The sequence below is a fragment of the Serinus canaria genome, chromosome 24, assembly GCF_022539315.1.
Source record: "Serinus canaria isolate serCan28SL12 chromosome 24, serCan2020, whole genome shotgun sequence".
NCBI classification, from domain to species: domain Eukaryota; kingdom Metazoa; phylum Chordata; class Aves; order Passeriformes; family Fringillidae; genus Serinus; species Serinus canaria.
Window position 1 is genome coordinate 1,569,129 of NC_066337.1, and position 25,985 is coordinate 1,595,113.

At 48.6% G+C, this 25,985-nt stretch overlaps 1 protein-coding gene across 2 annotated transcripts in view; it reads left to right on the forward strand.

The window, feature by feature from the left end:
- The window catches only part of KIRREL3 (kirre like nephrin family adhesion molecule 3), a 378,874-nt gene that overhangs the window by 264,925 nt on the left and 87,964 nt on the right, over positions 1–25,985 (forward strand). For both annotated transcript variants that reach the window (XM_050983486.1, XM_050983487.1), the window contains exons 3-4: positions 4,800–4,949; positions 9,080–9,229. In XM_050983486.1, coding sequence (XP_050839443.1) covers positions 4,800–4,949; positions 9,080–9,229 — 300 coding nt within the window. The remainder of the gene's footprint in view (positions 1–4,799; positions 4,950–9,079; positions 9,230–25,985) is intronic.

The following is a 25,985-nucleotide window of genomic DNA, read 5'->3' on the forward strand; positions in this document are numbered from 1 at the left end:
CTCTTCACAGTGGTGTCTTTATTGTCCCCTTTTGTTCCTGCCCTCGGGGGTTTTAGTGGCTGCAGAAATGCCCCCCATGAGAGACTCCTTGAGGAAGGCAGGAGCCTGGGGGCCAGCAAGGGGGTCCTGCTGGTGCCTGGCAGCTCCTCAGGGAGAGGGCAAAGCAGCAAAGGGGGAGGAGATGGCTCTGGGATCAAGAGCTCCTCTGGTCACAGCAGGTGACCTGTGGTGACAGTGCACGTCCAGCTGCAGGGCAGCTCCAGAGTGCCGGTGGGACACTGGGCTTGTGCTGGACCCCGGCCAAGGGGCATCGTTAGCATCTCATTTCCATAGTTGTTTGCTTTTAAAACAAAACCAAAAAATTCAACAACGAATTCAGAGCCCTGAGCTTTGCTTCTGCTCAGAGCATCTCTGTGCTGGATGGGCAGATCCTCACATGGACACTCTCAGGGGCAGAGTCAGAGCCCAGTGGCTCCCAGTGAAGTTCCCAGGAAGCCAGGCATCAACTCAGTCATTTCTTTGAAAATATTCCAAGTCTCTACACTTGAGAGAAGATGGGATGTGGAAGTAAAACACGGCTGCACTTGGGCTGGGGGCACATGGACATGTTGTTGCATCTCCCTGTTTTGCCATGCAGCACTTCCCAAATCCATCTGGGGATGCTTTGTGCAGCAGGAGGTGACAAGGAGATGGTGATGAGGGTGCCATGGCTGGACTCTTGTTAGGCTCATGTGGTGACCTGTATCTGCCTCTGGGGACCCAGCACAGCAAGGAGCTGGAGCTGCTGGAGCCAGTCCAGAGCAGCCCATGGAGATGCTCCAGGGCTGGAGCCAGGCTGGGAAAGCTGGGGGTGCTCACCTGGAGAGGAGAAGGCTCCAGGGAGAGCTCAGAGCCCCTGGCAGGGCCTGAAGGGCTCCAGGAGAGCTGGAGAGGGACTGGGGACAAGGGATGGAGGGACAGGACACAGGGAATGGCTCCCACTCCCAGAGGGCAGGGCTGGATGGGAGATTGGGAATTGGGAATTGTTCCCTGTGAGGGTGGGCAGGCCCTGGCACAGGGTGCCCAGAGCAGCTGTGGCTGCCCCTGGATCCCTGGCAGTGCCCAAGGCCAGGCTGGATGGGGCTTGGAACAGCCTGGGATAGGGGAAGGTGTCCCTGCCATGGCAGGGGGTGGAACTGGATGAGCTTTTAAGTTCCCTTCCAACCCAAACAATTCCCTGATTCTCTGATGAACTCCAATTCTGCAGAGATTTGGATTAACCAGTATTTTTTGCTGAAACTCTATAGTTGAAGGGGAGAAGCAGGGAAGCTCCTGCTTTCCCAACAGGGTAGAGTCAAACCTCCTGCTTTGAAACCAAAGAAGCATTTTGTAATTCCATTTTAAACATTCCTGGAAAAATACCCAACTGACATCTTTCAGCCCATTTTCTTGTAGCTGAAAACACTCAGCCTGCATTTGTAAATCACCCTTTCCCAATCTCCCCATTTTCAGTTATTTTCTGTCAAGTATCTTATCTCCCTTAAAACTTTTCTGCAAATTAGTTGTTCCTTTGACATTAAGACATAAGCTGTAACATGGACAGGCCTCTGATCTTCCAAGCCCAGTTAAACCCAGTAATCAGACTTTAAGCTGATTTGAAAGTGAGTTGAGCTCTGTCTTCAGTACTTTTTTCTTTTTTTTTATCTGAGATTTAGAGAGAGATGATCCTGCTGTGGAGCAGGGACTGGGCCAGGTAATGCTCTTAAGGTCCTTACACCCATCTTTCCTCTCCTGTGACTGAGTCTGAGCTGTTTGTAGCTGAAATGGAGCCTTGGATGAATAAAAAATGGGTTTAAGTGACAATTCTTCACACTGAACAAACACAGAGAAGGAAAATACAGGAGACATATGCCATGTTTCTGCTCTGATTTTCCATGGCCATCAGCTTGTCTTTAAAACAAATCAAGAAATAGGAGAAAAAGGAAAAATAAAACATAAAAAGAGCTTCATTTCCAGCAGCAATTACCAAATGAAGCCTGTGCTTAATGGGCATTTGCAGAGGGCACAGACACCACTTTGTGCCTCTGCGTTCTCATTAGAGCTCATGCAGCTCCCAGCTGACAAGCTGATAATTCTCACTGATAAAACAAATCTTTTTGGGTTATTGCTGCCTTCCTGCACTGTCCCTGCTCACCCAGCTCTGCCTTGAGAATTGTCAGGATTACAGAGTGAGCTGTGAAAACCCAGTCAGGGGGTGGAAAGTATATATTAAAATAAAACAACAAAACAACAAAGCAAAACACCCACTTTTTCTGCTTTCTGAGTTTTCTCTCTCATCCCATTTTCTCTGCTATCCTAGGAGTGTTTGTCCTTTATGAATCCAAAACCAAAAAATACAGAGCTGACTCATACTCCCTTTGAAATCAAATATTTTAATCTTAGCACAAGTCTTTGTGTCAGAGGCCACCATGAATTCCAGGGAGTGCCTCCCAGAGGGAAAACCTGGAATCTCCTCTGGAATTAACCTGCCCTGTTGTGCAGGTAGAACCACACCAAGAGCCACCACTGTGGTCTTTTGGAGTATCTGGGGTGAAGATCAGAGTTCCTAGGAGATATGTGGGTTCTGGGAGACCTGGGATCTCCAAAATACCCACGAATAAGGTGCCCAAGGTGCTCCTGGAGATCTCCAAAAACTCCAGCTGGGCTTTTTACCTTCCTGTAATGTAAAGCATCTGGAATTTCAGAAGGACAGCTCCGCTTTTCCCTGTGCTCCTTTAGGTGGCTAAGAGCAAGCTGAAGCTATTATAAATTAAGTTGAAATATAAGCACTCATGTGGGGCCCACGTTGGTTCAACGGTGTGAGCTGGAAAATGATGGAGCTTTGAAGCCCTGCCCTGTAGGAAAGGCCCTGCAGCTCATCTGGAAACAAGCTCAGATGCAAGAACTTGTGTGACACTTAACCTTGGTTCTGGATTAATCATCAGGCAATGATTAAATGGAGTAGGTGTAAATTAGGATTGAATTGATTTGGGGTGGATCACATGGAGACTGTCCTGCTTTGACAAATTGGTTTTCAAGAGGAATTTTTCCTCCAGCCCAGTCCCCTTCCATGGACTGAACACTCAGTGGAGGGCACAGGCTCTGAATTCCTGCCTGGTGCAGGGCCATAATTCCAACCCAGAGAGGCTCCTGGTCCTACAAACCCCACAGGTAACTCAGTGAGGGGCAATTCAGTGGTTCTGCCTTCCCCCCAACACCTCTTTCCCAGATCATCTCCTGAATTCAGAATCAGAGCAAGACTAAGTGGAGGCAGAGCAATTGGGATGCTCTACAACCAGCTCACACAAAAAACTGTGCTCACAGCAGCCCAGATATCAGCAGATCTGCCTGAAATGGCATTTAGGATCTTCCAGCTTCAGACTGTGGCTCTGCAGGGAGATTTTGGCATTGTCCCATGCACTCATTATGGAAAGAAAAAGAAATAGCAGGATTTAACGCTTTGAATTCCTGGAACATCCAAGGCCAGGTTGGATGTGACACCTTCCTGGCACAGAGGAGGGTGTCCCTGCCCATGGCAGGGCGTGGAATGAGGTGGGCCTTAAGGTCCCTCCCAACCCAAACCATTCTGGGATTCTCTGATTCTCTGAATAATTTTCAATCATGGCAAAGCCAAGAGAGAGTGAAAATAAAACTTAATGCTGAGTAAACTCTGCTGTGGAAGAGGTTAGAGTGGCTGGGGTGCTTCCCATGGAAAATGAGGAGTGCCATGTCACACCTGAGGTGTGAGACATCCCACCATGGCAGGAGATGACCCGGGGCTGGGATTTGTTATTGCAGCATTGCAGGTGGGGAAGGGTGAGGAGAGATTTGTGAATTTGGCAATGCAGCTTCGAGAAAGGCAATGCTGAGGCAGAGCTGGGCTTTCCTTTCCCCTCCAGATGTGTGGGAAGCTCCCAGCAAATGCCAGGAGGTGACACCTGGGGAGGGAGCAGAACAGCAGCAGTTGGTTGTTTCCCTGCGTGTTTTATAGCAGGTTGTTTCCTTGCACATCCTGATTTCAGAGAGCACACAGGGTGGGAGCAAGGCTCAAAAGCAGAGGATCAACATCCTCTTTTATTATGTGTAATATAAAATATTGCTGCTGCTGAACATCCTGCTGCTTCTCTGTCTGTGATCATTGTGGCTGAAACACTACCACCACAATTCAGAATAAAACACTTACAAGAAATGCTGGTGCCTCTTGGTTAGAGCTTTCTTTTCCCCCCAGGGAGCAAAAATATTGCAAATATTTGTCTGTCACAAAGTGCTGTGTCCACCTCTGGGTCCTCAGCAGAGGAAATATGTGGAGTTTCTGGAATGAGTCCAGAGGAGGCCCCAGAGCTGCTCCAGGGCTGGAGCCCCTCTGCTCTGGAGCCAGGCTGGGAGAGCTGGGGGTGCTCACCTGGAGGAGGATCCAGGGAGAGCTCAGAGCCCCTGCAGGGCCTGAAGGGGCTCCAGGAGAGCTGGAGAGGGCTGGGGACAAGGGATGGAGGGACAGGACACAGGGAATGGCTCCCACTGCCAGAGAGCACAGTTGATGGGATCTTGGGAAGGAATTGTTCCCTGTGAACAGGATGAGCTTTAAGGTCCCTTCCAACCCATTCTGTCATTCTATGGGGCAATCAGGTAATTAAGCAGATGCATAATTAAGAGCTGCCGAGCTCAGTCTCCCATTTGTGCTGTGCCAGGAGCACGCTGGCCCGCTGCATCCCAAGAAGTGCATGGTGTAGGAAGGCCCTGCAGAGCTGACAGTGCCCTGTTCCTCTCTTGTTCCCGTGCAGGCCAGGCGTCCTCGTTCACGCAGCAGCCGCAGGACCAGGTGGTGATCGCAGGGCAGCCGGTGACACTGCTCTGCGCCATCCCCGAGTACAATGGCATCGTGCTCTGGATCAAGGACGGGCTGGCCCTCGGCGTCGGACGGGACCTCTCAAGTAAGTGGGGACACCTCGTTAGAACCCTGGGTACTGAGGTGTTGCAGTGTGATTTCAGGGTTCACCTCAGAACCACGGGTTCCTCCCCTGAAGATTCCCTCCCAGGTGTGTCAGTCACCTCTCCTTTCCCTCCCTGACCCCTCCCAGCACTGTCTGTCAGTCCTGGAATTCCAGAAGGGCATTGAGTGATTGGCAGATTCAAAGGATGCCCTCCACCCCCGGGGGGCACTGGGCCATCCAGGTGTCCTCTGTCCCTTGAGACCTCCCCTCCTGTCCCTGGCTGGTGGCTCCCTGTCCCTTCCCTGCCCTCTCCCCGGGGTTAAAAGGAGCAGCACCCACGGGGTCAGGAGTTCTGCTGGAGCTGGGGCTGGGTTCAGAGGCTGTGGGCCAGAACAAAGCTCTGGATCCAAACCCTCCATCAGAACCGACTCCTTTCCTTCACCATCACCCTAAAGCTTCTCCACAGAGGGAAACCTGAGGAGCAGCCCCTGCTATGGGGGGAAGCTCCATCCCAGCACCCCCAGAGCTCCTGCAGGCCTGGACTTGTCCCCACGTGCCCAACTGGAGCACCCAGCCATGGCCAAAAGTGTCTGTGGGGTGAAACACCACCCAGCCATGGCCAAAAGTGTCCCTGGGGTGAAACACCACCCAGCCATGGCCAAAAGTGTCTGTGGGGTGAAACACCACCCAGCCATGGCCAAAAGTGTCCCTGGGGTGAAACACCACCCAGCCATGGCCAAAAGTGTCTGTGGGGTGAAACACCACCCAGCCATGGCCAAAAGTGTCCCTGGGGTGAAACACCACCCAGCCATGGCCAAAAGTGTCCCTGGGGTGAAACACCACAGTGCCAGTGTCTGGTTCAGCAGCAGGGCCAGACGAACCAAGGCACGTCCTGTCCACAATATTGGTGATATTCCAATACTAAGGATTGTAAACTTTCTGTACTGGCAAACACTAACCCCCCCAAAAAAACTACATTTAACCATAAAATTGTAAAAAAACCTTCTAAACACTAAATAATAAAACAAAAATTATGAGTGTATAGTTTAAATAGAAGTGTATAATATTGCATAATAAAAACCTTAAAATTTAAAATTTTAAAATATGACTGTATTTTATATAAATAAATGTAAAACAAAATTATCAATCATATCATATCATATCATATCATATCATATCATATCATATCATATCATATCATCATATCATATCATATCATATCATATCATATCATATCATCATATCATATATATGATACAGATATTTTATAGATATATATAATTTTTATATATCTAACAAAATAAAAGTTTAAAACAAACACTAACCCTTCTTCTTCACCTAAGTTTAAATAATGTTATAGAATTGAATAAAAATTTAAATAGAAATAAAATAAATTATAAATAAAAATAAATATAAATAAAACAATAATATAAATAAAAATAAATTGAATTAACAACTATAAATATAAATATAATAAATAACAAATATGAATAAATTATTAATTTATAATTATAAATTATAAATTTAAATAAAAATAAAATTAAACAAGTCACAAATAATTAGTCTTTCAGTTAAAAATAAAAATAATTGCGGTGTCATTTCTGAATTAAACAATTTATCATTAAAAAAACCCTATAAAATACAACTCCATTTTTAACTTATTAAAATAAGATACTATAAAACTCATAATTTATAAAACTGTAATATAAATAAAAACTAATGAACATCTAAATCTGAACAAAAAACACCATCTCACACATTTAATCCCAGCTTTAACCAAAACAAATCCACAACCATCCTCCATAAACAAGGAAAGCAGGAGCTCTCCTCACCCAACATTTATTTGGGGAATAATGTTTTCATTTCAACTCCAACCCCTTCCAGTCCACCCAAACACAGGCACTGATGCTTGGAATAAACCAAAATCTGTTTCACTCTGACCTGAAACAAAACTTCTGGCTCCCGCAGATGTCACCTGACCCTTTGGAAAGGCCTGGCTTGATTTCCTTGGAAATTAACGTCACCTTTCCAAAATGTGGGATGAAATGTTTTATACATGTTGAAAGTGCCTCTTTTGATATTCTCAAAAATGAAAAGAACCACTGAATACCCTGAGTTTAAAGGGACTCACAAGGCTCTGTTTTCTTTGGACAAGTGTTTGTGGCTTCTTCAAGTTTTGGTTTTGGCAAATTATAGTTTGGTGACCAAAGTGCTCAGAAGTCACATTCCTTAATCCCACACCCACACTGTGATTGAGGGTTAATTGCAGCTGGTGAAGACAGGTGCAATACTGGGGAAGTTTTGAGTTTATTCTGTGTATTTTGCTGGAAAACACTAATTTGGAACTGAAATATTTCATGTGAATAGGAAGAGTGTTTGCTGGAAACAGCCTGGGAGGACATGGAGTGCTTCAGGAGCTGCAGTGTCCCCCAGGCTCTGCAGAGTTTGTGCACTGTGACACCGCTCAGCTCCCTGTGACCTGAGAGAGTTTTCCCCAAGGCAAGAAGCAACACTGAGAAACCAGGGAAGGCTCCTTGCTTTTTGGTCTCCAGGGACCCTGCTCTTCCCTAAAGTGCAGTGCCTGCCTCTTCTTTCCCTCTATTTTTTTATTAATACGTATAATTGCTCATTTACAGCCGTGCCCAAGTGAGCAGCCCCGTCTTCGCCTGTTTTTCAAAGCTCTGAGCCACAATTTTTGCATCTATTAGAGAGCTGAGCTTCCCATGCAAGACCTTGCAACACGACTGAGTAACAAGAGCTCCAGTGAAGTAGGGAGCTGATGTGAATGACTTCCACAATTAACAGAGCCAGGGCTGCTGGAAGCCACAGGAGCTGCCAGCTCGCGTGATACCAGCTCAGCCAGTGTCTAATTAGCACAATACAAACAAACCCATCATTTGTACTCCTCGCAGTTCAGGAGAGCAAATCCTGCTGCTGATAACTCGAGAAACAGCAGAAGCACAAGTGTGTGCCAGTGCTGGGTTACACAGGGCATTGGGCACAGGAGGACAGGGGGTGGCACCTTTCCTCCCATGTGTCCATGCTATGTGTCCAGCCAGGCTGACCAGGGCTGCTGGTGCCCCCATGCTGTATTGCACTAAATAGTTGTTTAGTTGTTTGCACTGGGTGTTTGGTAATTTGCACTGTTCACATGATTTGTATCCTATGACCTGGACAGCCTGTCCAGACACGGATTCTTACAGCCCCAGACCCCTGCTCAAGCTTTACACAAAGCTAATCATGGTTGTAGTCCAGGTGTCACCTCAGCTGACTCCAGGAGCTGAGGATATTCCATAGTGGGTTGCAGAGGAGCAGGAGGTGGTGGGTTTCCTGGTGGAAGGGCTCACCCCTTTTTCTTGCCCAGGGAGGTTGTGAGTGCCCCAGCCTTGGAAGGGTTCAAAGCCAGGCTGGAGAAGGCTTTGAACAACCTGATCTAGTGGGAGTAGATCACTCCCACTAGAGTGCCTATGGCAGGGGGACATGGATCCCAATGATCTTTAAGGTCAAAACCAAACCTTCTAACACTTAACATTCTGTGATCCCATGATTCCTTGGGATTTCAGCTAATGCTCCTTCATCAGCACTTCTTTTTTGAACCTCTAGACCAAAATGTGCAGTCTCTTTCCTGGATTTGGCAGGTTCTTTCTCTCTCTCTCTCTTTGGGCTGACTGCCCAGGAGGGGAGGAAGCTGCCTGGATCCTGGGAATTGCTGTGGGATGCTAGGGCTCTGGACCCATGCTCTGCTCTCCTCATCCATGGGCTTGTGGCTCCAGCTCCTCACAGCATCTGTTCCAGTTAAGACAGCCACAATACACAGAGTATCACCATACAATTTCAGAAAGCTTCAACCCATACAGAGTAACTGTAACACTGCAAAAAGCTGCAAGTGCCTGCCCTTGTTCTTTAGCTCAACCTTTTATACCCCTCATGTCCATCCATGCCTTACACCTGTGTGCCCTCTGTTCCCTCTGTGGTTGCTCATCCCCCCTGGGCTCTCCATGGCTCAGTGCTGTCAGTGCTGCTCACAGCTGTACCCGTGGGGCATGAGGCTGGGCCACAGCCCCATCCCAGTCACCACAAACTGTGTGCCAACACCAGCTTTCTCCTGACCTGTGCTTTGCCTTGGGCAGGTTACCCACGCTATCTGGTCGTAGGAGACCATCTGTCAGGTCAGCACCACCTGAAGATCCTGCGAGCTGACCTCCAGGATGACGCCGTGTACGAGTGCCAGGCCATCCAAGCCGCCATCCGATCCAGACCTGCCCGGCTGACCGTCCTCGGTGAGTCCTGGCTCCTCACACCAAACTCGTGTTTGTTGAGTGTTTGTTGGGGTTTCACTGCCCTCATGGTCACCCTGAGTAGCTTTTGACAGAATGTGTTGCTGCTGGATCAAGAGGGCTGGGAATGAACTCATGGTGAGAGCAGTGGGGGAGCAGCTCAGTCCTGAGAACAGGATCAAAGGAAGCTGCTTGGGGAGTGAAGCAGCTCTGGGGTGGAGTATGACAGTTCGAGGAGTAACACAGCCACCGAGTGTTTGGCACTTCAGCTTTATGGATTTATGCCCCAATTCAAGAGAGTCTGTCCATAAATTTAAGGATATGAAGAGTGTCAGTGTCATCAATTATGTGTCACCCTGCCTACAGGACCGGGACGACTCCACCCCCTGAGGAAAGACTGGTTTCATACCATGCAGTATTTTTAAACTATCTCCATACTAATATTTTATCACCCTGCATTTATCAGTAATTCATCTTTCCCATGAGCAGCACAGGAGGATATTACCTGGAATTGCAAACTGGAAGTGGCTCCCAAAATCATGTAGAGGACCTTTTTTTGTGGGAGATGGGTGGGGAGCACTGGCAGGGCTGGAGGGCTTTGTTGGCCATCTGGCAGAGCGGGAGGGAGGCTCTCCCCACAGGAGTGCTGGGAAAAGGCAGGCACGCCAGCGAGGCTTCCCGGCATGGACGTGGCTTCAGAGAAGTTAATGAAAATGGTATTTTTCTTAAGCAGCTTGGACAAAACCCAGTCTGTATTGCTGCTCCCAGATTCATCCTGATTATTCAACCCTCAAAGTGAAACCATTTGCATATTTAAGTTTGTTTAAATTGAAGATTGGATTTCTTTTTTCCTTGTTCTTTTTATTCCTGGTTAGTTTCTAGGGAGGAAAAAAACCCTCATTTTAAAGAGGTCCAAATCAAGAATTTCTGTGCTATTAGTCAGATCAACACTGATTAGCTTTAAGCAGCCAAAAGAAGTGAATTAAGGTACCAGCTGTGGTCGAAGGTGCACCTCACTGGAGTCTGCACTATGGAAATGAGTTCCAGTTCCTGGTTTGCAATTTCCCCTGCATTTGTTTTCCTCCCTCCACAACCCTACAGCATTCCCTACTCCCAAATTTTCACAGCTGCCATCCCTTCCTTCCCTGACCCTGATGATAATGATGATTTTCCTTTGATTCCTCCTTCTTCTCAATCAACCCTTGGCAACAGCTCAGAGCTCTGACATGTGCCCATACATGAAATAATCCTGGAAATGAATAGGAAAAGGGAATGTTGTCTTTCTCACCGACAACCCCTCCTTCGCCTGGGCTCCCTCCTTCTGTTGTGAAAGCAGAATACATTGCAGGAGCCAGACAAAAGAAATAATGTTATTTAATTAGAGCTAAAGATTTCAAAACTAATTTAGTCCCAGGGCGTACGTCAGAGCTGCTGCGAAGCGTTGATTGAGCAGAGAGATGTTTTTATGGATCAAAAGGAAATCGTTATTATCTTTGGGGTTATGGAATGTGTTGAATAGATGGTAGTTAATGTTTATGTGGATATACATAGTAGTTGCTAATTGGTACATTTACCTAAGATGTTCAGCAACTTATATTTGCAGAGTGTTTTCCTTTTAAGAAAATTAAAGTTACAGCGTGTTCAATTTAGGCCAAATCAATGAGCTGGTGTGGGTTTGGAACTGACTGGTAGCTCATCTTTAACTTCAGGGGGTTTATGCAGATGTTCTGAGGGGGGAAAAGTGGTCACAACCCCAAGGCTGCCAGAGCTCCCGGAGCATTTGCACAATGCTCTCAGGGATGGACAGGGTGGGATTGTTGGGGTGTCTGTGCAGGGCCTGGGGTTGGACTCAATGACCTTGTGGGTCCCTTCCAGCTCAGGAAATTGTGTGATTCTATGACATTTCAGGCTGAATGGGGAGGTAGGAGTGATGATCCCACCTTTTCAGGGGGTTGGTGATCAGCAGCTCACACTGCTCCTTTGGGATGGGGTGTCCTGTGCTGGCAGCGAGGGTGGGGCTGCTGTGGGATCTGTTCTCTGTGTTTTAGCCACCACAGTGGAGGGGACAGATGTGGCACATGAAGAGTAGAAGCCTTAAGCCCCTGTGTTTCTGACAGCTGGGAACAGCGTGCAGCCTGTCAGGCTAAACTCACTGCATGACAAGGGGGCAACATGTGTCTGTGAAGGGGGAGAGACATTTCTGGTGCTTCCAGATGTGCAGCACCACCACCTGTGCAGGCATGTCTGCTCTTAGCGTGCAGTGTGCTCTTAGCCTGCTGTAGTTGTGAGCTAAGCAGCTGTGTCTGGAGGGAGCTGGATCTCCCAGATTTCATCTCCCTGGCTGGCTTGGGATGGGATGTGCCAGGCTGCCTGAGCTGCTCACAGGAAGATGCCTGGGGGGCTTCCTTCATCCCAGTCTGCCCAGCTTCACTGAGGCTGCAGACTTCCCCTGGGCAGGAGAGGATCCCTGAGGCATCCCTGGAGCTGGGTGCAAACCATGCAGCTCTCTAGGAAGCGACTGATCACAGCTGAGGCAGAGCTGAGAGGCTCTGGTGGCTGGGGGGCTCTGGTGGCTGGGAGCCCAGCATCTGCTGCTGGTTTCTCAGTGACTCAAGGCTCTTCAGCCAGCTGGGTGTTAGAGGCAGTTCTGGGGAACTCTATCCCACTCTATCACCCCCAGCCTTGTCTCTGGAAAAATGCCCCTGCCTGTTTTTTTTTTTTTTTTGGTATATGTTGCTGCTGCCTTGTCTGTCCTTGCCAATTTTTCCACTTCCTTGGTATCAAGAAATCCCCTAATGCCTCCAGATTCAGGTTCCAGCTGCTGTCATTCATGTCTGACAACAGCTTTATGGGGCTGATGCCTCCTACCTCCCTGCTCTGATGCTGAGCTACACCATATTTTAATTAAATATTTAAGGTTTTGCCACATTGTTTTCAAATCTACATGGTTAAATGTAGTGGAACGGATCATTCCATAGCCTTGGAAGTCCAAACACTCAAACAGACGAGCCTATTACTGTCATCAGCATCAGGGAAAGTCTTTTCTTTGTGGAGTTCCAGGGACAGATATTGCTGGGAAATGTTGTTAATGCATCCCAAAGCTGGAGGGCTCCCCTTCTCCAGGTGAGGGACACTTTCCCTCCAACCATTGCCCAAACTCTCTGGGGAAGGAGTCCCTGCCCAATCTCCTCAGGATATCTGCCCCAAGCAGGGAAGGTTGATAAATCTGATGCGATGGGATTTGGGACATATGGAAGCATCCAGATTTTCTGCAAGCAAAGGATGTCAAGGCAGTTTGGCAGGGGAGCCCAAGCCAGGCAGGCTCTGGGAAGCCACTGGAGGGCTATTTGCTACCTGGTACATCTCTAATGGCAGGCTGCTTAATTTATGATCTATTTAACTAAGCCAGGGTATTAATTAAATAAAGTAAGAGCCTGATTAGGACTTGGAGAAATTTAAAAATAAAATCAGGCAGCAATCGAGCAAAATTGCAAAGCAAACACTTTGGCTGTAACCACTGGAGAGTTCCCTCCAGTCTTCCATCAAAGCTCAGAGCAGGGAGGGCAAATACAAGAGATTATATTGCCAACAGATGTGTGTTGTTAAAATATGCATCTGCCAGCCGTGTAGCTTCAGGAGCCAGAGGGCTCGCTCGTGGATCCCTCTGCACTCGCGGGACCGTGAAGGAATTTGAGGCCCCGGCAGCCGAGCTGGGATTTGCAGACACGTTAATTAGCACTGAGTTCCCAGATCTCGGAGGCAGCCAAGCGAGGAGAAACTTTGAAGAGAGCTCTGGTTTCCCTGGGAGGGAGCGGGGAGGGAGAGAGGAGCCCCAGCTCACCGCGCCGACGTGGCCATGGTGTGGTCACACCTTGGCCTGCGGTGACACCTGGGCCTGCCGTGACATCTCAGCCTGCCGTGACATCTGGGCCTGCGGTGACACCTGGGCCTGCCGTGACATCTCAGCCTGCCGTGACACCTGGGCCTGCGGTGACACCTGGGCCTGCCGTGACATCTGGGCCTGCAGTGACACCTGGGCCTGCCGTGACACGTCAGCCTGCCGTGACACCTTGGCCTGCCATGACTGGGCCTGTGGTGACACCTGGGCCTGCAGTGTCACCTTGGCCTGCAGTGACATGTCAGTCTGCAGTGACATCTTGGCCTGTGGTGCCATCTCAGCCTGCCATGTGACACCTCGCCTGTGGTTGTAGCAATGTATCTGAACAACTTAGGCCACATCATGCACCAGCCATGCTGCTTGCAGTTATTATCATCAGAGCCCTCTGGAATTCATCAAGGTTACTAAGACATAAATTGTGCTAAAGGAAGAAAGAAGCAACTGAGAAACAGAATTCCAAGACCACAAGAACCAGATAAAGGAGGGTGGTGAAGCACCTGGACTGTAACCAATGACATATTCTGAGAAGTGTGTGCAGAACGCGTGGACAAGCTAGAGGCAGCAATCAAGAGATGCATGATCAGCGTGTGCAGGAGGGTTAGAATATATAAATAAGTGCATAATGTAAACAATAAGGGGCTTCTGCTTAATCATATTGGTTAGTTGGCCAGGAGGCCTGATTCTCCTGCATGTGGTGACACCTCAGCCTGTGGTAACCAGGGCTGGCAGGACCCACCATGCCTGGATGATGGAGCAGCCAGGACAATGAAGCAGATGGATGACAAGGTGCTGGGAAACTGGAGGGCTCCTCTCTTTCATGGCACCTTGGCAGGAGCATCCCAAGGCTGTCCTGGTCTGTCCTCCCCAGCAGGAGTTGTGGCACCTCCAGCCTGGTGATGCCCTGTGAAGGCTGCCCTAGAACAGATACTAGATAGAGTTAAAGAATAAAGTAAGGATTTATTAAAAGGCCTCCATGGATTCACCTTGGGTAGCACAAGAGCCCAGCCAGGCACCCAAGGTGAACCCAAAATGGTCCCAAAAATGGACACCCAGTCATGAGGTCTCACACTCTTATCAGTTCTGCTCCATTTGCATTTTGGAGTTCATTGTCCCATTCCAGCTTTAGCCCATGAAGTCCCATCCTGCTTGTTTTTCTCTCTCCAGCCCACATTGTTTGTGCTCTTGGGCTGAGATTTGGATCATTTGTCCTTGGTGCCCAGCTGGAGCAGGAATTGTTTTGTCTCCCTGCTCTGTGCAGATAGCTCACCATCCCATAATATGAAGCCCAGACCCACACACTAAATCAGCACAGAATGTGAAAAATATAAAAGCTAAACCTGAGGCATCACCAGCCACCTGCCTCGGGCTGTCCCAGGAGGCTCCCAGGCAGCACTTGCTTGGCACAGGGTAAAGGTTGGTCCCAGAGGTGCCAGTGGGAAATTGGCCACAAGCAGGAAAAGGCAATATGAGGGTGTGAGGAGGGAGGCAGGGGAGCTCTTCCAGAGACTTTAGGTGAATAATTGATAGGCAATTAACTTGTACCTTCACCTTTTATAGTCTAACTCCCTCTCACCTCCCCTCCACGGCCTCTTCTAATATTAACTCTCTCTTCATGTGTGTCCCATTAGGAATAAAGCTTTCTTAAATCAACATGAATTATTTAACTCTACAGATTAAGTTAATTTGAAGTGAGATCTCCTGTCTCTTTACAATGGCACAAGGCAGGGACAGGAGGAGGGTCACTGGGGTGTCAAGTGCATCCACATTCAATCACAGCCATTTTCCTCTTTTTATTTTATTTTTTTATTTTATTCCAATCCTCTTTCTCGCCAAGTTTTTCCAGTCCTTCCCTGCAGAGCAGAATAAGCCTTTCCATTACCAAAACGATGGTTGGCAGCTTGAGACATCTGCATTTCCCAGCTTTCAAGCTCTTTAGTGGAGTTTGATCAGGAAATAAAGAGGTTATGTCCTGGGTAAATGCCCTTTCTAAACATTTGTTTGTAATGCTGAGCTGCAAGAAAAAAAGTGAGGAGGTGATGTTTCAAATCCAGAAACAGTTCAATTGGAACCCTTTTCCCACACTTTTTAATAGAATTCAATTCTCTGACTGCAAAATTCAGAGCATTTAGAGCTGGGATGTCAATTCAGAACAAAAAAAAAAAAAAAAAAAAAAAAAAAAAGAAAGAAAAAAAAGTTATGAAAATGTGATCATTTTCTTCCAGACAGTCTTTTCTCCTTGAACAATTTTAGGTCTTCACGAAGCTGCATTTTCTGCTGGGAATATTTTCAGTGGCAAAACAGCAAGTGGCTCTACTGGGAATGAAACAGAAACATCAAACAATCCAGCGCAAATCCCAAATAACCTAAATATTTGATGTCGTGTCTCAGCAGCTTAAGTTTACAGCTCTCTGAGCCAGCTCCTTCTGATAGCAGAGGGTGGCCAGGTTTCCTTGCTCTCATCCCTGTGTGGCTCTGGGGTGGGAAGGCATCTCCATGGGATTGACCATTCCTGCCAAACCCAGGAGCTCAGAGGTGAAAGGCAGCTGCTGCCTTTGTGCAGTCTAGAGCTGGAAAACAGACCACAGAGAGAGCTAAAAAACTGGGTCTTGGGATCTCCCTAGGTGGGTTTCACTATTGGAATAAATCACACAAAACTCCATTTTCTTCGTGGTGGAAAAAGCCCCTACTTTATCCATGTAACTCATTTTTATATAGTTCACAGACCTCGTGTGTGACTCCAATGGGTTAGCAGCTTTCTTCCAGTTACTTTATTGGTTAGTAAAAGGTATTTTACTTGTCTATCAAAGCTCTCTACTCTTCAATTGTATACATTTTTTTTTTCTCTGGTTTTCATGGGATAGGTTTAATGTTGATGCAGGTGTTAGTTGTTTTTCACCCAGGAATAGATTGTTATGTTAACGAACTGCTCACTCCAGGATTGATTTCACATGGGAACTTGCAAAGTGCTAGCTTGACAAGGCCAACCATCTATTTAACAGAGCAGGCCTGATTTTATGAGGACTTTCTTTAATAATTTTTCTACCTTACCACAACATTTCACCTGGGTGTTGGGAAGTGCTGCTTCTCCCATTCTGGAGGGGTTTGCACCCTGTCTTTGAGGAGGAGGAGGAGGGAAGGCAGCATCTGCATGAGCTCTGTTCTCCTTACTTCGAAGGAGACAAGCAAAATGACATCTTTACATGCCCAGTAAGTACATTTGGGCTGGTGGTGGGTGCCAGGATGAAACTCTGTGGGACAGAGCCACCCACCTCAGGCTCTGCCAGGGTCACAGCAGTGGAGTAACGACTTTGCAGTCCTACAAACATGGGGAGAAGAAAGCTAAGGAAGGGGTTTGTTTCACCTTACAGACATTAAAAAATATAAATATAATAGAACCATGGAATTCTTTGGCTTGGAAGGGATATTAAAGATCCTTTAGCTCTGCTTCCTTGTTCTTCCACTATCCTAGGCTGCTCCAAGCTCCCTCCAACCTGGCCTTGGATACTCCCAGGGATCCAGGGGCAGCCACAGCTGCTCTGGGCACCCTGTGCCAGGGCCTGCCCACCCTCACAGGGAACAATTCCTTCTACAGCTCTCCTGGAGCCCCTTAGGGCACTGGCAAGGGCTCTGAGCTCTCCCTAGAGCCTTCTCCTCTCCAGGTGAGTACCCCTAGCTCTTTCAACCTGGCTCCAGAACAGAGGGGCTCCAGCCCTTGAAGCATCTTCCATGGTATGCTTTGGGCCCCTCTGCCAAGTCCATGTGCCTCCTCACAGGACAGGGCTGTGTGTGAGCAGGGGCTGGTGTTCAGTCACATTAGGGGAAGTTCAGCAGGGCCAGGCCAGCATTAAGCAGATGCTTCCTCTGCTCCCTCAAACCCTGCTCCAGATGGGCTCACACAGTTCTTACAAACTTTGTATTTCCTAAATGCCATGTGGTTGACTGATGCTGCCTCTCCCATCAAAGCTTCCCTTCCCTAAGCCCTCAGAACCACCAGCGTTCCTACCTGCACTCTGAAGTACCACAGAGTAAATAGGAAGAGACACAGATAGAAATGAATAATGTTTGTGTTCCTGCACCAATCTGTGATTCCTTGTCTCGATGCAGGGAGGGCATCACGGTTCTGACCTGTGGTTTTATCGAACATGAAGCATTTGGCTTCTCTCTGCAGTCTGCTGGGCTGGGCTGACCTGATGGATGCAAAGCACAGAGGGCTGATAAAAAAAACCCTCCAGATCTTTAGTCATCCCTTTGTGCCTTCCCAGCCTCTTCTGCTGGCTCTGCCATTGTCCTAGCGCCCCTTACTCTGGCTGTGATGGCCACGAGGGTGCTGTGAAATGATGTGGGGGTGCTGGTGTCAGGACCCCTCTGTGCTGCTGCGCTCACCACTCCTTCCTGTGCCTGCAGCCCCTCCTGCTCTGGGCACGACCCCTCTGCACCTCATCTGCACAAGCCAGCTGGGGGCCAGCAGCTCCCTCCACGTCACACCAGCCGTTCCTTTTGCTGCACCCAGCGCCTCCAGCTCCCTGGGACGCCCGTGGACAGCGGGCATTATCTTGCTTCATGCGCTGTTGAACAGCTGACACCTCACATTCTGCACGAGCAAACCTCGCTTTGCTTTCACTCCTACGCACGATTCTCCCTCTTGCCAATCAAGACCCAGCTCCCCCATCTGCATCCTGCCCGTGCTCCCCTGCATCGGGGCTCTCAGCAGCCCCTTTGTGCCTCTCCCGCTGCGCACGGATGCGATGCCGGCTGCAGCGCCGGGAGCCGCCACCGCCGGCAGCCCGGTTTGTTGTTGGTGACCCGACACAAGTATTGACTGCCCCTCCCTTGTCAGCCGACGGAGAACAACGAGGCTCTCGGAGCGTGACATCACCTGAGCGACAGCCCCCGCTCGGCCATCGATCGCCCGGGTGACAAATGAAGCGGCGGTTCGGCAGGGCAGGGCCGGCCGCGAAAGCGGAGGAGCCGCTCTGGGAGAAGCTGCCTGAAGGGATGCCAGCCCCCTGCCCGTGCCCAGCCTGCAGGAATGTTGTTTCCTGGTTCCAAGAGCTTGGCCAGCCCTTTATGCTTGTCTTGCCTTTCCCTGCTCCGTGTCCAGCCTTGCCCCACTGTGCTTGAGCTTCTCTCTCATCATTGGATGGTTCAGGCATCCCAGCTCAGCTCCCAGCTCTAGGTGAAGGAATCTCTCTGCTACACATCCATCACGGTGCGTTCCTGGTGCCCCTGTCAGTGTGATGGATGCCAGCCTCCCATCCTGCAGGACCGCTGGGATGGGTTGGGAGCTGTGGCATTCCTTCTGGCTTCAGCTGGGCTGTAAAACTGGGTGGTCATGTTTTAATGACCTGTGAGTGCCCTTGGTAATTAACAGGAGAATAATCTCTCCTGCCCTAGGATATTTCTCACATGCCAAGGTGGACAAATGACTCTCTGGAAGGGGCTATTACTCTTTTTTGGACATTAAAGGTGCCTGATGTGCTGAAATTTGCCCCCTTCATTGGGTAAAGAGAGGTGGAATGCATGGACATGGCATTGGATGACCCACCCAGGACTCTCCAGCCTCCTGCTCTGGGGAATTGAGCCAGTGTTCTCCCACAGGGACAGCCACAAAGCCACAATATCGGGTTGCTTTAAACTCAACTCTGACCTCCACAGAGACAAGGGATTCATGGCAAATTATGGATTTAACACCTATGATGAATCCCTATTACAGCATGAAATGAGAAAGGAAAATGTAGCTAAATGGAAGATTTCCCCTGGGCAGCAGGAGGCTGCAGTTCCTGAGAGGCTGGGGAAAATAGAATGAAAAAAATGGGGAAAAAATAGAGAACTAGGAAAAAACCTTGTTCCATTAACTAAATATTGCAAAACCTTTGCAAGCCACTGCTTGCAGGTTAGTGGGGTTTAAAGGCCAGAGCTCAGACTTGTGACACATCCAAGATTTTTAAATCCATCACCTTGGTTGTTATGACAAGGGGAAAGGAAATACTGTTGATGATGGTCCCTTGGGGGCTCAGAACAACTGATCCCCTGTCTCTGGGCCAGGACCTGCCCTTCACTACATTCTGAGTGTAGCCTGACCCTGCACTGGCCATCTCCCTTTAGGAAATGCCAATGGAGCAGCGAAGGATTAAAAAATGCACTGAAAAGTTCACTTTTATCTTACAGCAGGCTCCTGGCTCCCAAACATGAGGTTTAAGGCCAGGTTGGACAGGGCTTGAAGCAACATGGTCTGGTGGAATGTGTCCCTTCCCATGGCAGGGGGGTGGAATGTGATGATCTCTCAGGTGCCTTCCAACTCAAACCACTCCAGGATTTGGGATAATGCATCTGGAAATTAATTCCCACAGGGAGAAGCTGTCAGTAGCTGCCACTGGGGGGCTTTGCTGGAAGTGCAGGAAGGAAGACAGGCTTTAGCAACTAAATAGGGGAGGAAAATCAGGGAAGGGGCTTCCAGAGTGCTGCCTGCTTGGCTTGTCCTATGGACAGAGAGGGAATTGGGTCATTTGTGGCCTCAAGGGAAACACACACAGCCTGGGGTCATTTCTGTGGTGCCAAAGCCTCCGTGTGCAATCCTTCAGATCCCTAAGGCTCAAATCCCTCCCTTAAAGAGCAGGAAAAAGGAGCAGGGTGAGGAAGGAACAGGAGCCCTTGGGTCATGGGTATGGTGCAGCTCTGACTGCAGCTCTGGCTGCGACAGGAGGGCGTCCAGGAGCTCGGTGCAGTCACTCATTCCCAGGGTTGGGCAGCAGCCAAGCAGAAACACTGCAGAGTCACAGTTGTGGAGACAAGTGTCTGTAATCTCCACTGAGTCATAAATCATGGAGGAGCTGAACTCTCCTCCCCGTGACCCCATGGATCCTCTCCCCGAGCTCATGGCGATGAGTGCCGGACAGCCTATGGTGGGTTCAGATAATCCAGGAACATCCTCATACCCAAGGTGGCTGTTTCTTATTCAGGTTGTTGCTAGGGAATTCTGCAGAGATTTCTCCTAGTGGGTGAGAAGTGACTTTCAAATCAGTGGCAGCATGAAAAAATTGCGATGGAAAAATAAGAGTCTTTCATGAGATCCCATTTAATTGCTAACGAAGACAATACATTTGGTTCCCCAACAAAACCCAGACAGCAGCTGCCCTGTATGTATCTGATTCCAACTGGTAGGTTTAAAAGATACAGAAGGTATTTAATGATAATGATAATGATTTACATTTATATAGTGCCTTGTATCCACTGGGATCACAAAGTGCTTTATATATGTATGGATAAAAATATACTGGATAACAAGCACTCCATCCAGCACCAAATCACAGCCCCTTCCCTGGCGAGCCTGCAAGCTGTTCAGGAAAGAGCTGCTGCACTTCCAGAGCTGCTCTCCCTCCTTGCTCCTACAGTACTTGGGGTGCTCTATGGTAATTTTGTAATAAAACCAGGTGATAAACACACTTTAAAAACAATGTCATAAAAAAGGAGAACCCTCAGTGTCATAAAATGGCACACAGAGGAACAGGAGGGGAAACTTGAGAGGGAGAAGGTTATAACAGTTTTAAAATAAAGCAGAGTGGGTTGGGGCAGGATATTGGGAAGAAATTCTTCCCTGTGAGGGGGGGAAGCCTTGGGAAGGGTTGCCCAGAGCAGCTGCCCAACCCCTGGAAGTGTCCAAAGCTGGGTTGGGCAGGCCTTGGAGCAGCCTGGGACAGTGGAAGGTGTCCCTGCATATGTGGAATGAGATGAGCCTTAAAGCCCCTTTCAACCCAAACCATTCCATTATTCCATGATAAATAGAGACAGTTGCTATTAGGAAGATCAGCCCTGGAGAAGAAATGTCCTCCAGCTGCTCTGAGTTAGAAGGTGAAGAGCTTGGCCAGCAGGAGCAGCCCCAAAGCATGGGTACCATCAGAGCTGGGTAGTCAGGGACCACCCCAAACTATTTTGGAGGTGAAACACAAAGAAAAATCCTGACACCTGCTGCTCAAATGATGCTTCTTCTTCCATGCTCTGCTTTGTCCTGCTGTGGAGCAAATCTGTTCCCACAGGCTGGGTGCAACTCAGCCTTCCCCCAGCAAGCTCTGCCCATGCCACCACGGTTTGGTGCCTGTCCTGGGAGGGATGAAGCCTTCCCAGCCCAAAGTCCTCCTGAATATGAAAGGAGCCACTCAGTTATGCCCCTTTGGTGGCAGCCTCTGGCTCAGCTGGGCCTGGGAGGCAGGCGAGGGGAGGGGAGAACAGAAGGCAGAGAGAAATCGAGGCTCTCAGAGACATTCATTCAAAATTCATAGGCGCAAAATTGCAGTCTGCATGGATTTGTTTCCTTTGGAAAATTACAGGAAGCTACAGGCACCAACAAGTGTTATTCAAATAGCCACTTTGGATGATTAGGATGGCAGGAGGCTGTACTTACACATGCAGACCCAATATAATCAGGCGTGAGGCAGGGTGGGAAGGCAAGGCCGGGGAAGGGAAGCTGGAGGAGCTCAGAAGCAAAAACAGCAGCAGGGTGGCTCTGTAGGAAGAGCCACGGGGCCAAATCCAGCCCCACTGCTGAATGCAGCAGGAGCAGCCACTTAGCTTCCAGGTTTGGGAAGGAAGGAAAGACCAGAGCTGCGAGGTGATTCCTGGGGGAAGTTTCTCAGTCAGCAGCTAAGAACAGGCAGTGCACAGGGACAAGAACCGCTCCTGCAGTGAGGGCTTTGCTCCGCCCTGCACGTCCAAAACGGCCCAGAAAGCACCAGAGTCACAGAATCCCTCAATGGTTTGGGTTGGAGGACACCTTAAAGGTCACCTCATTCCAGCCTTCTGCCAGGGTAGGGACACCTTCCACTACCCTAGGTTGCTCAGGTTCACCTTCCTCATCTCCTGCTCTCCTGCCTTCCAGCAGAAAAATCCATCATCACTCCCCTGCCTGTCATAAATCAAGAAAAAAAGTTTTGCCCACACTGAATTTATTTAAAAAAAAAAAAAAAGAACTTTAAAGCCACACACACACACAAAACCCTGAGTAAATACTGCTTTGAGGATTGGCCTGTGGGTCAGCAATGAAACGCAAGCAAAACATCTGAGCTGTGAAGGGTGAAAATTGTATAATAAAAGTAAACTCTGCAGTACAAGCAGAGGAAAAACTCCTGGCTTTGTACTGGGGAGCTACTTCTCTCCCTTTTAAAACGCTTCTCTGCAGTACCAGAGGTGTCATGCAGTGCAGAGCAGCCAAGAGCATCTCATCCTCCGCCAGCAGCAGCTCCAGCTCAGCCCAGCCCTCCCCACGGCTGCGCCTCTCCCGCAGATGGCCGGGTTCCAGCCGCCCGCCGCGGCTTCACGGCATCTCGAGGTGTGGGGGAATGTTTGCACACAGGCTCTCGAGGCCCATCTGTGCCTCAGCAGCAGCAGAACACGTGGCTTGGCAAGGTTTGGCTGGAAGCGTTGCGGGAGCAGCGGGCACAGGCACCCAGAGCCGTGAATCCCAACCCGCGGGGGCTCAGCCTGCCGGACCCGCAGCCCTGCAGTGTGGGATTCACATCCTCTGAACCTGAGAGAAGCAGAGAAAAGAATGATCCAAACAATTCTCTCATTTGCTGCTCCTGTGTTGTGCCAAAGTAGAATGCAATATGGGGATTGTTTACCCACAGTGATGGGGTTTTGTTTCCTTGGCCCATCAGGGCCATGTGTGTGTCCAGACTATCAGTCAGCAGACAGCCACCAGATTTTGTTCAGTTGAGAGCTTGGCAGATTAAGTTTAGATGTAGTGTAATATGGTGTAATATACCATAGAATAATACAGTATAATGAAGTAATTAATTAGCTGTTACTATAGGACACAAAACAACATGACGCAGACTTGCTGCTCTTTTTAAGGTAAAAAAGGGACTTTTATTTTTCTGACTCTAACATTTATAGATTTCCAAAAGTGACAGTGGATTGGAGGGTGAAAGTGCCACCTCTCCAATGACACTGGACAAACTAACAGTTTATTAAATTTCTCCTCTTCCATAAAAGAATATAAAGCAATAAGTTATTTACATAAAGTGTGTAAGGAAGTTCATTACAAGAATGTAAATATCAGAAAGCTTAGAAAATGTTAAAAAATCAGGGCAACAAGCCTTCTGATATCATGGAGTCCTGCTCATCATTCCTTCCACCAATCAGGCGAAATATCACCGATCCTGCAGCAGGAGGGTCCCAACTCCTGTCCTTGGCTACAAGGGAATGCATGGCTCCACAGGGGAAGGGCTTTAAATTGAAAGAGATTTGTGTTGGATATTGGGAATAAATTCTTCCTTGTGAGAATTGCCCAGAGCAGCTGTGGCTGCCCCATCCCTGGAAATGCTCAAGGCTTGGCTGGATGGGGCTTGGAGCAACTTGGTCTGGTGGAAGGTGTCCCTGCCCATGGTAGGGGGTGGAACTGGATGGGTTTTAAGGTTCTTCCCAACCCAAACCAGTCTGGGATTCTGAAGAGTCTGTCATCTCTGTGATGTCAGTCTCTGTCACAGAGAGAGAACCAGACGGAAGATCAAAGCTGTATTTATGGTGAAGGTGGGTTGGAGGGATGGTGGCAATGGGATTTTCTGGAGCTTGAGGCTTTGAGCAACCTGGTTGGGTAGAAGGTGTCCCTGCCCATGGCAGGGGGTTGGAACAAGGTGATCTTTAAGGTCTCTTCCAACCCAAGCCATTCTGGGATTCCATGATTCTATGGGTTTATGTTCCATCAAGCTCTTTTCCTGGCAAGTCAGCACTGTTCTAAAGGCCCTTGCTGATGGACAAAGGTGGCTGTGGATGTCTTGGAAAGGAGAGACCTAAAACACAGAGCAGGAGGTCTGGAAGGAGTTGACTTTCAAACACAGCTCAGAAGGCAGCTTGGACATCCTGCATGTGCAATGAGACCTTCACAGAGCCTGTGGACTCTCCTTAAACACAGGTTCCCCCTCCCTGGGGCTTTTTGAGGTGACCTTGAGCGTGTGTTGGCTGGACACAGATTGTGTAGAGCTTCTTTGCACATCCAGCCTCCTTCTTGTCTTTACAAGTGCTTCTCTCTTATCTGGTAGTATTTTGCAAAACTTCACAAGCTTTTAGTGGCGAGACTTTTGCTAAGAGGCTGTTGATAAATCTGGAGTAGGCAGCAGGAAGGCTTTAGTGACGTATTCTCTTCCTTTTGACTGGAAAAAGCAGCTTATCTGCTGTGGAGAATACAGGTTCTTCCTCTTTATCCACACTGAAATCTTATCTAAACTGGTTCAGGTGGCAGAGCTGAGAGAAGGGAATAATTAAGCAAGACAGGTGAAATGCTGGCATTATTATTACTTAAATGGCCCAAACCTTTTACCTCGTGTATTTTTTATTATTATTTTACCTTTTTTTTACTGCTGGTGACACATAACAAGGGAGAAATCGGTTTTTCCAGGTTATCTCACCCATCCACACACTTGCCACTTCACCCCCCTCCTCCCCACCCAAATACAAATCTTGTTTAACTGGTTCTGTTGGCAAGACAGAGAAATAATTAAGGCGAAGGTGGCTGCAGTGTTGATGTTATTACTGTAATGCAGCAGCCTGTTTAGTTTCTTTGCCAATGAAATGCAACCAGGGGAAAATCAGTTTTAAAGATTACCTCCCAGAGATGCAAATAAAGGAGCGGAAACCATGTAGTCAGGAAGAAATGGTCTCAAACTAGGAAACATTTCAAAGTCGGTGACAGTCTCTTAGGGGCTTTTAAGACCACAATTTACCTTTTGACTGCATTCTATTTTCTCTGAAATCCTTTATTTCCCTCTTATTTATTGACTGGAGAGACAGCACAGAAACGAGAAAGTGATTCTCCAGCCGCTGGTCTTAAAAATCCATAGAAGGAAATTGTTCTCAGGAGTGGGGATTTTTGTTGTTGTTGGGCACTTCTTTTTTCCTCCCTCCTTGTTTTTAGCCCTCTCTGTGAACCAGAGCTTAATTGAATCACTTTGCCATGGAGGGGCCTCGAACTGGAAGGGATCGAGGTCAGCAGCTCTGTCTGGGAGTGAGAAGCCCTGATTAGAGGTGGAGCCCTGGAGATGGGCTCCACAGCGAGGGCTCCAGGTGGAGCCCTGGAGATGGGCTAACACAGCGAGATGTGGCACATCCCGTGCCAGGCCACCTCGGGGTGGAGGTGGAGGGGGAGGTGTGGTCTGTCCCTCCACACACAGCAACGGCAGCTGAACCACAGTGAGATGCTTCAGGGGGGTCTCTTTTGTTTCAGGGATGGCACTGCAGGTTGGGAAATGGGCATCTCTGTGCTTGGATTAACATCCTGCTCTTGGGACTGGCATCCTGCTCTCCATGGAACATCCCACTCTCAGATTAGTATCCTGCTCTAAGATTAGCATCCTGATCTCAGATTGGTATCCCACTCTAAAATTAACAGCCTGCTCTCAGACTGGCATCCTGCTCTTGGATTATCATCTCTGGTTTTGGATTAGTATCCCTCTCTAAAATTAACATCCTGCTCCTGATTTAGCATCCCAGATTTAGATTAGCATGCAACTCTCAGATTAGCTTCCCACTCTTGGATTAGAATCCTGTTCCTGATTAGCATGCCAGACTTAGTTTAGCATGTGACTCTCAGATCATCATCCCACTCTCAGATTAGCATTGTGCTCTCAAATTAACGTCCTGCTCCAGGTTTAGCATCCTGCTCTCACAGCAGCATCCCTGTGGACACAGTGGCACTGTGAGCCATCCTGCTGTCACAGCAGCATCCCTCTGGACACAGTGGCACCGTGAGCCATCCTGCTGTCACAGCAGCATCCCTCTGGACACAGTGGCACTCTGAGCCATCCTGCTCTTACAGCAGCATCCCTGTGAACACAGTGGCACCGTGAGCCATCCTGCTGTCACAGCAGCATC